Here is a 12026-nt window from a genome sequence, read left to right as displayed (position 1 = left end):
AAGGCTGCAATGAAACAAAGAGTGAAAAATTTAAAGGGGTCTGAATACTTTCCGTACCCACTGTATATATATAAAAAAGTATCCAAGAAATCTCTTTCTTCAGGAGACTAAAAACCACGACTACAGTATGTAAACTGGGTTTCTCACATAATCAAATTACTAAAGAGTCACTACAGTTACACTACACTACTACAGTTACATTAGAAAGTAAGTAAAATAAGCTGAAAGATGAGCACATGTGACTGCTTATTTTTGGATTATGTTCTTTTGAAGGGTCCATAACCAATTTCGAGAAGGTAAGTTTGGTGACGAACCTCTCTGACGGTGTCGTAGGCCTTGGCTACACCTTCTCGGAGGTCTGCAGGCTGAGCAGCTCTGCGGGGCCGGTTCGAGGGGGCCCGGCCTTCTGTGATGGCAAAGCGGTTAAGGGGTGGAGTTGGAGACAGGATGTCGTACACCGTCTCTGCTGTGGCCTGTAAGAGAAGCAGACAGATATCAGGCATCAAATACCAGAAGCCCTGCTTATCTTGAAATCTGTCAACAAGTTATCTCACACTTTTTTGCTACCTGAAAACAATTCCGGCCATGGACCAAATCTAGCCTTTGATACACAGTCGTGACCTGCGCTAAGAATCCTTCACACACTCAGTACCTGTATGGCCTGCACCAGCCTGTTGCTGAGCTCGAGAGCAGCTGATGCTGTGGAGGTGCCGAAGGATGCTGCCCCCCTCTGGAGACCTCGAATAATGCGTCCATCCTTCCTGTACTGCTCTATGGGCAACCAGAACAGATCCCTCACTCCATGGACTGGAAAAACGCAAAGAGGTAGAAAAGGGGGGAAAGGGAATAAACCAATGCATAAAACAGGATAAAGAACATGTAACTGTTAAGCGAACACTGGCCCAATCCCAAAGTTTGGACTCAGAGACTCACAGACTGGGGCGCACGTTCTTGCAAAATTTGGAAGGGCTTAGCGTTATACTAATGTGGAATTTCAAAGGGCGTGAGGGTTTGAGTACACACTTAATGAGACCATTCCGTGAGACTGCATCGATGCAGATTTAATCAAAGGGAATTACCCACAGTTCAAAGCGTTGTGACGTATACCCCGGGGAGCACGGGAAAATCCAGAAATTCCAAAAGTAAACAGCAGCTCGACACACGACCATGGAACGGAACGGACCTGTTGTCCAGCTTGTAAAACAAGACTTGGAAAATTCGGAATCAGGCAGCCGTCTCTTGTGCCTTGGCCACGTGGAAAGCAACAAACTTAAAATGAAAATACCCAAACCTGCAAGTGTCGGCAACATCTTTGTTATTACGTCGCCAAGGTAACATGTGATCTCATGAAGTGGTGTCCCAATCCCATTTATACCTATCTGCGCCCATGTGTCCTCACACACTCACTCACTTTGCACCCGAGATCAATTAAGTCTGTGATTCTTTTGTCCACAGGGCTCACTTTGGGATTGTGCCACTGTGTACAACAGTGTGTTTGGACCAGTTTCAACTCACACAGCTGGACAACCGAGTGCATAGGACCAACACCTCCTAGAATGCCCGGCAGCTGATTCTTCCTGATGTCCGTCAGCCACTCTGTGACGGCGTACTGGATCACTTTGTCCACACCGAGGAGACTAGAAAGCGTTGCAGAATAAAGACTAAAAAAAACTTGCATCTGAAAGCTCAACTGGTTTGCCTTCCAAACACTGTAATCTAGTCTCAGAAAACTATGTAGCTCAAGCATTCACTGATTTGTGATGATATGGAAGTGTGTACTACTATCTACCCGTGTCTGCAGCAGAGCCTCTTCAGCTTCAACTCAGAACAGTTTAACTGGGCCAGACCGATCAGAATCCCTGCAAACGTTCCCTATGAAACAAATAGTAGGACAGAAGGAGTGTGAAAATAAAGTGAGCAAGGACAATTATTTCCAGATCTAATACACATGAGTAACAGATGAGCTGTTTGAGTGACCTCTCACCTGTTCAATGGCGACATGCTTGCCCTGATAGTCCAGCCAGATAGGCACTTCAGAGGTGAATCGGAACTCCCTGACAATAGCAGGTCAAGAAGATCAAATGTTAGCGATTAACATTTTAAACCTTTATTTATCATAGACAACTTTACACAAGCTTTATTGTTTGTAACATAAACCTTATTCCTTTTGTTTTTAAAAGCAGAATCAGACTCTCTCCAAGCCTTCTAGTAAGGTGGTGTTTATGTACCGGAAGTAGATTGGCTGGTCGGAGGAGGAGGTGGAGCCGGCAGAGGAGGAGCTCTGCTCGCTGAAGGTAGTTTCCACAGAAGCTGTGAGGTCAGGTCCCAGACCAGCGGCTGACTCTGCCTCCTCAGATGCCTTTTGGGAGGGGTCTGCCTTCACTGTAACATCGAAAAAACATGTAACATTTAAAAATACATTTTAACCAAAGTGTATCTTAAAATAAATACAGGATAAAACGGTTAAACATGCTCATAATTAGCTTGAGTAATCATTCATCATGTACTGTGATGATATGCAGTCCTTACTGTATAAACACTTGACTCCAAAAAATGCAGCTTAGCTTTTACCATATTAGACATTTTTGTGAAATGTTGGCATAATTAGCATAAAAATTCTTGAGTTATGGCCTAAAATGTGTTTTGTATGGTTAAAGTGATCTTAAACTTTAACAACAAAATCTAATCAGTTCATCCTTCAGTCCAAGTGGAAGTTTGTGCCAAATTTGAAGAAGAAAGCCCATCCAGAGGGTACCGAGATCCAAAGAATGGGACGGATAACTCAAGAACATTATGCCTCTGGCCAAGGCTGTTGCCTGGACGGAGGCATACAGAAAACATCATCAGATTTAGCTCACCTTCAGTTGCAGGGTCCACAGGCAGGTAAGGGTTAACAAAGGAAGCTAAATTGCTGAAAAAGTCCTTCAGGAAAAACAATGCGTCCTGGACAGGAGGAAAAATAAGGCTGATTAGATGTGCAGAAGTTACATGGAGGAATCACAATGGAAAATCAACATATTTTGGAAGTAGCTGTTTTCTTTAAAATAATTCAGTTATAGTGCTGGCTTGATCATTTCTGGTTATTATTGATTGCCACATTAGTATGCCAAATTATTTTTGCAAACAGAGCTGAAGCTTTCATAGAAGAGATTTAAATAAAGCTCAAAACAGAGAACTAAAGTCCTTTTACGGTTTTCATTTTCTACACGGTAAAAATTAAAATGACTCTACCAATGTACTCTGAGACTGGATTTGGATGGAAAAGAGTTCACTTTTAAAATTGAGTCTCAGGAGCTGGAGTTACCTGGTCAACGTTTAGTCGTAGAGGCAGCAGGCTGACTCGAAGACAGCACTCTGGTCCACCCAGGCCAGACTCTGGACACACCTGCAGGGCCTTTACTGTCAGCTACAAAAAGAAAACACAATCAATATCATATACATGAAACAATCCTTTTTATCTGTCTTTAATTGTCCTCCAGATATAAAAAGAACCAGCCCCCTCACACTTCCCCACATAGTTTTTTCTGCCTCCAAAACAAGAACGTTCTAAGCTGCATCAACGTTATGTCAAACAGTTGTTGCCTTTGTACTCGTTTTACCATGACTGTACAGGATTACAAGACAAGCGGGGATTTGCAACATCAGGTTGGCATGGTACTATTCAGGTAGCTTAAATCACAGAACACCCCTCCAACATCTTTAAGTAAAGTAGTTTATAAATTAAAGACTCTTGCTTTCTGTCCTCCCTGCCTTCCCTCCCGGTCTGCTGTCTTACCATGTTGGAGTGGGCCCGGCGAGGCATGCTCTCGCTGGTGTAGAGGTAGAGGAATTTGTTGATTTGTGAGGAGGCCAGTCGGTCTCGAACTTCCAGCTCCTGGACAATGAACACCTGCCTGGAGAGTAGCTGCTCGCAACCGGGACCAACCCCGACTGCCACTGACCCTTCCCCATCCTGCCCAGCTGCTGCCACCGGGTAGGACTCATGCTGGAAGGACACCTGGATGACCAAACAGGAGGAATGTGTTAAAAAAGTTCCTGTTTGGGGGTTCTGTTGAAGCTGTAGAGCTACTGTGAAAGTTATAGTACTTTTAAAGTCCAAAAGTATCAAAATCTGCCTTAAAACACCAACACCATAAAAGCATGTTTAAGAGTTAAATACACCAAGTCTTAGTACGTTCTTTGTCAAATCACTTCATTATTTGCAAAAGAAATCTATGATAATGTGAACTAACTCACAACCACTTCTAGTCTCAGTCTCATCTCGTTTCAGCTGACACACACATGGTGAATATTTAAATAAACACCTTGGTGAGCTGGATCTCCATCAGCAGTGAATGCTGACGTCCGCTGCCTCCGGCCCACCGCCAGGAGTTCTGGGGACGAGAGGGAGCAACGGAGCGAGACGGGGAACCACGAACACCAGCAGGGACGGAACGACCTCTGTAGAGAGGATGACAGAGAAGGTGAGAACAACAGTAAAAAGAAAGGAAAGAAAACTGAACAAAAAACATACACAGGTGAAAGGTTCTCATGACACTTGATGTATATCTTGTATGAGTAACTACATTTCTGTGCATCTGATAACCTATTTGTGGCCTTTTGTGTGCATGTGTTACCTGTTTGTGTTCTGGGCATGTATGGACATGGGCTTGCTGCCAAAGTCCTTGCCCCCATAGAGATGCCAGACCACAGAGATCTCCCGCAGCACCACCCTGCTCTGGGGTACCGGGAAGCGGCTGGGGGCTCTGAGCAGGTCTGAGCTGCCTCGTGGCCTGGAGAAGTGACTCTCCTTCACTTTGATGGGGCCCTGAGACAACACTGTCACCACGGGCTCCCCGTCCCTGGGCTGTAACAAATCCCATATGTGGTTATTTTGTGAGTAAGTAGCTATGAGTCACGCCATGAGGGAACGTGAGCTAATGGGGAAGAAAATGTACATAAGACAGACCAAACAGGACCATAAAAGCATAAGGAGAAACTCACAGAAATGCCCATCCCGGGAGCTTCCAAGATGCAAAAGTCGTCATTGTCGGTGGAGCCCTCGGAGCCTTCTTCTGACATCGTATCTGCCTGTGCCTCCATTGCTGTGGCAACCATTCCATCAAGCTCAGGGTCCTCGCCCTGCAGGACGGAGGGGCTGCGCTTCTGAGCTTCACCTGGAAACAGGTATACAGAGACAGGCGAGCCCCTCGGCATGGAGGGTGAACCTGGACAAATGTCCATCAGTCAGGTTAAGAAATGAAAAACAACAAGCAAAGATTTGTGGGCTACTCAAGCTGTTACAGAGACTAAAAACATCCTGAGCACATGGTACAGATGTGAATTACACTGTTCTTACTTTAGGTTTTATTGTTGCATTAGTGAAATCTTGGGATGTTGAGATATGTAAAAAAAGAAGAGAAACTCTTCAGTACCTGGATCTAAATTCTCTTCTTGGTGGCTCTTCTCTGTGTCAATTAAGGCATCAGCCAGGTCATACTGGTTGATCTCAGCAGTTTCAGCTGGAGGGCAGGGAAGCACTGACGCAGGACTTTCTGACAGCTAATAAGACAGAATATTACAGAAGAATAGTATTTGGCATCTTCAAACCACATTTCAACATATATGGAACATTTCAACATTTCTCGCCTGCAACCATTCCATTCATTCTCTATGCATTATGTAGGGAATTATATGTACTATATCATAGTACTACATAGCAAACAATATTCTTTTCTGAGTCGAGTTAAAATGCACTTTTTAGTCTTTCACTTACTACACTTAATATTTTACTTAACACTATGAGAGCAGAGATCTAATGTTATAATACGGACTGTAAAGCCATCTGAGACACATTTGTCAATATAAATAGATTTACTTGAGGTGCTTAAATAGTCTGAAGCCATTGTTAACAAATTTGTCATGTTAATTCTCTAGTGAACACTTACTGGTAATTTCTGACCAGCGATTTCGGTGGGTGAGGTGTGTCGTGGCGGAGGGTGCAGGTCACCCTGGGAGACCAGGTACTGCAGCAGATTGACCAGGGCAGCACAGGAATCAGCACAGGTATGAAGGTGAACCACATTGTTGGAGCAACGAAGCTCAAAGAGAGGCTGAGTCTGGAACATACAGAGCAATTATTTAAATTATTAACAGAGAGAAAATCAATAAAAGGTGGTGACAGAGAGAGTTGTAATGCAAGAGAGGGAGGATGCAAAAAGAGGAAAACTACAAACTAAATAATAAAAAAGGTTTAAAAAAACACACACACCTGAACACAATAAACTGGAATAGATACAGCAAATGCCTCCAAGAAAAGACCGGACTGTGCAAATGGACTTACAATACATTGTTACATAACAGTCTGTAAACTGACCTCTCAAATGTGTACACCTTGTTACTGATTGGCCAAAAGAGCAGCTGCATCATTGTTGTTATGGTTGCCTTGTTGGTTTTGGTTTCATATCCAACTGAAAAGTGATCCTAGTTTTAAATTGCTATCTGAAGCTATTATTATAGTGAAACTTTATTATAGTATAACAAATATTTATAAACTAAGGGCCTGAGCTTGTTAGTGGTTTTCAGAGGAAGCTGAACTAAATTATAATGTTTTGTTTATGTTCACATTTCTCTGGCTGGCAAACATTTATTTTGCTGTATGCTTTATTGCTGCTGTGTGAATGTGAAGAAAACACAGGTATGTAAACAGATGGCGGGCACTCACCAGCTTGCCCGTATCGCTGCCTTTCCATGTGGTGATGGCGAGCTCCAGCAGGTCAATGTCCAGAACACACACATAGTCTGTGTGACACAGAGACAAAATGGTTTTCATTAGAGGGATTCTTGTATGTTAGTAATATTACCTACTGTATTGGCCTAAATAAAAGACGTTTCTGATTGTAAGATGACCTCAAGGGAATCAACATTAACTAGGAGAGGAGCTGTTCTGTTGTTGGTTTTCAGTTTAACAATAGCTCTGATATCAATCACACTCGTCCTGTTGGGAAAGTTTCCCTCTTCCAAGGGTAAGGTATGTGTAGACGCAGCTAACAAATTATTTTATGTGTCGCTTGGATGAGTCAGTAAACAGCGTCATAGAGGCTTTGAACAGCCCTAGGAAGAGCTGCACTCGGTCCTCATCTTGGCTCAAAAAACACTGGCAAGATAGAATGGTGAATTGTTGTGGTTTTGTCTTGTATGTCTTATTTTCTTTTCTTTTTTATTGATATGGACCCTTATGTGAGTCTGAATTGAAAACATCCTGACACTTTTGACTTGTTTTCACTCATCAGGAATTTGTTTTAACATGTTACATAAACCGACTAAAACTCCTAGCTACACTGGACTTCCTACATACTCTTAATGCTGAATGACTCTAACAGACACACTATAAAGAGACATGAAGAAACTTGCTAGCCTTGCAGTAATAGGGCTACAAACAACTTAATGCCACACTCCTGAGCAACAGCTTCTATCTCCGTAAAGAAACGGCTTATTTTCTACAACTTTTCTGTAACTGTAACATTTAAACACATGTGTATCATGTGTCTTACCTCTCCTCAAGTCCACAGTGTCACTCTCACATTTGTCAGAGAGGTAGAGAGCAGAGTCATCCAGGATGAATCTGACCACAGCACAAAAACACAACTTGGACAAAGATCTTACACTTGGAGCTCATATATTGTCGTACAAACTGACAGCAGTATTTGAAAAATATTTACAGCGCTCATTATCATTCTAACATTAAGTATTGTAATTTTGGGGGGCAACTTTCTTTTTGTTGTTGTTGTTATTTAAAGGTCCCATGACATGATGCTCTTTGAATCCTTATATATACCCCTCAGTGTTCCCCTAATACTGGATCAGAAGTCTCTTTACCAAAATTCGGCCTTGGTGCAGAATTACAGCCACTAGAGCTAGTCCCAAAATGAGCTTTCTTTAGGATTTACCATTTCTGTAGCTTTTGAGGAGGAGAGAGGGGGGAGGTAACCTTGCTCGTTATGACCTCATTAGCGGCAAGATTCCAGATTGGCCCATCTGAGCTTTCATTTTCTCAAAGGCAGAGCGGCATACCCAGGGCTCGGTTTACACCATTTGCCATTTCTAGCCACTGGGGGACCATAGGCAGGCTAGGGGAACTCATATTAATGTTAAAAAACTATTAAAGTGATATTTCATGGCATGGGACCTTTAATGGACAATCTTCGCGTTCAGTTTGTGGTGAGCTGTACCTGAGGTGGAAGGTGGCAGTGTCAACAATGATATTACTGGACAGAGAGAAGGACTCTGCTGTGAACAACATGCGCAGTGGCAGATACAGAGGTCTGGCAAACAGAAAAACAGAAGATGAGGGTGGAAAAAAGGACAAAGGTGTAGTGTATATTATAATTTTACCACACTTTTCTTTTGGTATAGTTAGTACATACCTGTAGTCGACGGCACAGGTAGCGAGGTGTGTGTGGAGGACAGTAATGACGGCAGGTGCTGTGTATCCCAGAATGGGATCATCAATGACATCCAGGAAGTCAACCAGCTGCAACAAACAAACACTCAGTGGGCAGGCAAAACAACGTAATTTCTAAGTCATCCACCTAATTTGATGTCAGTATGGAGTGTGGTTTCGTATTTTTCAGCACAACCCAAATGGGTTAGCTGGAAAATAAAAACGGAAACAAATTGGGATTGCCTATATAATAACATCAGCTGCATGTCTATTTTGTTATGGAATTTGTTGTATTAAATTGTACTTTACTGGCTTCCATGTAATAGTATATGCTTATTATCTCTGGGTTCAAGGTTGGTAAACAGGACGATGAAGAGTGACATTTTATATTTCAGCAATTATATTTTAGAATATACAGTGGATTGGAAGCTACCCAATATCTTACTACTCCACTCTGGTTGATTTCTTCTAGAGAAATTGGCATCTCACTCTCATTCATATATTTTTTATTTCCGCATGAGTATGCAGTGTCAAAAATGTTGGTAGTTTTGTTGGAGAAGAATGCATTTTGTAACTCGAGTAACTTTAAATCTGACTTGTTTCTTTTTGCCTCCTTGTTCAGCTTCTCACCTGCTCATGCCAGCTATGATTAGTCTGTGTCACATGATGTCGCATGGTGGCACCTTGAAGTCGAAGAGCAACTAGGAATTCCTACAATAAGGGGCAGAAACAAACATGGTTTAATTTCAAACTTCCATCAGCAGCAAAATCAGGGGTTTGAGGAGCACCTACCTTAACACTCCTCTGTGGGTCCAGTGTGATTTTGATAGCTGTGGACAACATCTGTAACTCCCCCTCTTTGCCACCAACACTGCTCACACCCACCTCTGTGGGGTAAATGGTAGGGTCCAAGTGTTTTGGGGGAGTGAAGTTGGGCATCTCCAACCGCTGTGGGATAGGGGTGTCTTTCACCACCGCTGTAGTGATGTGTGGGGGAGGGGAGAGAATGATGACCAAGAACCAGGGCTGTCACGCTTACCGCATCACCATGGTGACGCAGTCATCTAACGCCAACCGCAGAGTCAAACTTACTGTCATTAAACAGTGTTCATTAGCCTTTCTGTCTGTGTTTCAAAAACAAATGCGTGCCTTCCAAAAACATGTGATCTGAGTGGAGGATCCAGACGTTCCACTCCTCCTCACTGAATTGTTCAGTCCCCCCACTGCGTTGTAATTTTTTTAGATGAATTGCGCCCACCCTTACTTCATGCTGCCAGTGCCAGGAGCTCCTCATTCAGCCACTTGAAAAAGGCAGCTGGATGCCAGCGGTGCACTGGGCACTGACGGAATGGAGGAAGAATGGGCGGCTTCATCTGCATGTAGCCTACACCGTGAGCCTTGGTCGCGTTTCTTACATTCTTTAAACTTACAGTGTGAGCGGTAAGGGGCGGAACATAAAGCGACGGTCCATGCTCCATCTAAAATCATCCCGCTCGCTCACGCTCTGCTCACATATATTGATGCAGACCAATATTCCTGCAGTCGGCCTCTTAATGACAATACTGGAATAAAGATAGACATTTAGACTAGGTGCTATAAAGAATAGACTCGAATAAATGCATTCAAAAAGTTTAAATTGGAAAGACTGTACTTCAATTATTTATTTATTTTTTAAGGCCTAACTGCGGCGGTTTAAATGACTTCACAAAATGTGTGCGGTACAAAAAAATTCCACACCATGACGGCCCTACCCTAAAAATACATTAATATTTTCTACGTCATTAGTCACTAATTCTACTTTAACATCATTAAAATGAAAAAGAATTAGGTTGCAATACAATGTTTTCAAATGTACAATGTTTGTACCTCGATGGTATAGCTCCACTCGTCTGCTCTCTAGACACAGGAAATTGAGATTGGGGTCATTCTGATGTTGTGCCACACTGAATATCTTCCCCCCTTCCAGGTCAAGCACAATTTCTCCATGACTCTGGTCCTCCTGATCAATGAGATAAAACAGAAACAAAAATTATTAGACAAAAAAGTGATTGAGGTAAAATCCTTTTAAATTGTTCATCGAGGCAGAATCTGCATTCTTTTGAAAACAAGTCCCAAGTCAAGTGTCAGGTCTTGAAGATAAAACTTGCAAGCAGCCATGTGGCTTACCATCTTGTCTGTTCTGGCTTGGAGACGACCTTTGCCGATAATCACAGTGAGGGAGAGGAGGCTGAGGTTGTGGTTGGGCCGGGGAGCTGACTGTTGTGTCTTTCCAGATGAATCACTAGCCAAGTAGAACTGGGGGTCATCCTCTTCTGAATCAGAATCTATGGCAGAGAGAGAAGAGACAAAGGAAAACATACTTAGTCTTTTTTTATAACTCATCAATGAGGAAGAAACGTTCTTTTATAATATACTGCTTGATTAATAAAGATGTTTTCAATGAAGATATTACCCAGTCTAAAAGCCGACTTGCAAAGCTGGAACTCATCGTGGTGTTGGCGGCTGTGGTCGGGGCTGTGGGCCGAGGGGGGAGGAGGCTCCCACATCAACAGATCATTATTGATCCTTTTGGACAAAGGGGTTAGCAAGGGACAATATTGTTACTTCAGATGCAGGATTTAAGACCAATACAAATACCAAAAAAAGGAAGAAAGCCTGGAGCTATTCTTTAACACAACTGATGGCAATTCTACATAAACAGCTCAAAAATGAGGATACCAGTCATGAAAAAATTATTATTATGATTATTATGATTAAAGGCAGATGAAGGGAAACACTTGACCGACTTCTGTGTTCATCTGAGAACACAGACATTTCTGTAGAATAAAAAAACATTATACTGAAGATGATTTAAAATATTTTCCACATTTTGGGGGGATGCCTGGATAATGTTATCTTAGGGCCATCACACTGATAACGTACCTGTTGTAAAAGCTCTGGAAGGCCTGTTTGCTGGGCAGGAGGATGTAAGCCAGTGGCAGGCTGATGTCCACCGCACACTGACATTGAGCGACACACTGCGCCTGAAACTGGCGCATCTCCTCTGGGTCGGCTGGAATCACCATCTAGAAAAAGAAAGGAGAAATCAGTTCGGTCTGGAGCCTTGATGCAATGGTTGATAAAATGTTTTTCTTTTTTCTTTTTCCTGTTTGTCAACACACCTCCTCAGTCTCAAACATAGTGCGGTTGGAGGAAAAAGGGGAGCTGGTTTTGTCGTTGAGTTCACAGTGACTTTCAAAGAAGGCAGCCCCCAGATCCCTGATGAGGTTCATCCCACCCAGACCTGATACCGGGCCCTGAGTTTCACCTCCACGCACACGTACTGATATCCTGCAAAGAAGTAAGTAACACTGGCTCGTGATTAGAGTACAATACAACAATATTTTGTCTCATTCCATGAGAAAGAATGACTCAATTTAGACTAGTACTGTAAAATGCTGATTTCTAGCAGATTGTGAATTATGTATCCAATTCTTTTCATAATCACCACTACTAACCTTGGCGGAGAGTCACGGTTCTTCTTTACTCTGATACAGGGGAAAGAGCCGCCCTCCCATCCCTCGTATGACCCTGGTGAGACAAAACACATCAGTTCTCTGTTTAA

General features: G+C 42.8%; 1 protein-coding gene across 2 annotated transcripts in view; it reads right to left on the bottom strand.

Moving 5' to 3' along the window:
- Positions 1–12026, bottom strand: part of atg2a (autophagy related 2A) — a 25185-nt gene that overhangs the window by 1917 nt on the left and 11242 nt on the right. For both annotated transcript variants that reach the window (XM_034883428.1, XM_034883429.1), the window contains exons 16-41: positions 11920–11992; positions 11584–11752; positions 11345–11487; positions 10875–10987; positions 10589–10746; positions 10289–10421; positions 9215–9399; positions 9053–9133; positions 8406–8512; positions 8211–8303; positions 7533–7603; positions 6704–6780; positions 5928–6098; positions 5415–5541; positions 4984–5207; positions 4617–4846; positions 4305–4440; positions 3776–3997; positions 3305–3406; positions 2859–2943; positions 2229–2382; positions 1985–2054; positions 1790–1872; positions 1516–1637; positions 653–807; positions 315–473 (exon numbers count right to left, since the gene is read on the bottom strand). In XM_034883428.1, the coding sequence (XP_034739319.1) occupies positions 315–473; positions 653–807; positions 1516–1637; positions 1790–1872; positions 1985–2054; positions 2229–2382; positions 2859–2943; positions 3305–3406; positions 3776–3997; positions 4305–4440; positions 4617–4846; positions 4984–5207; positions 5415–5541; positions 5928–6098; positions 6704–6780; positions 7533–7603; positions 8211–8303; positions 8406–8512; positions 9053–9133; positions 9215–9399; positions 10289–10421; positions 10589–10746; positions 10875–10987; positions 11345–11487; positions 11584–11752; positions 11920–11992 (3443 nt within the window). The remainder of the gene's footprint in view (positions 1–314; positions 474–652; positions 808–1515; positions 1638–1789; positions 1873–1984; positions 2055–2228; positions 2383–2858; positions 2944–3304; positions 3407–3775; positions 3998–4304; positions 4441–4616; positions 4847–4983; positions 5208–5414; positions 5542–5927; positions 6099–6703; positions 6781–7532; positions 7604–8210; positions 8304–8405; positions 8513–9052; positions 9134–9214; positions 9400–10288; positions 10422–10588; positions 10747–10874; positions 10988–11344; positions 11488–11583; positions 11753–11919; positions 11993–12026) is intronic.

Source organism: Etheostoma cragini, chromosome 10, assembly GCF_013103735.1.
Source record: "Etheostoma cragini isolate CJK2018 chromosome 10, CSU_Ecrag_1.0, whole genome shotgun sequence".
NCBI lineage: Eukaryota > Metazoa > Chordata > Actinopteri > Perciformes > Percidae > Etheostoma > Etheostoma cragini.
Note: the sequence above shows the minus strand (reverse complement) of the source record. Positions and strands in the feature narration are given on the sequence as shown.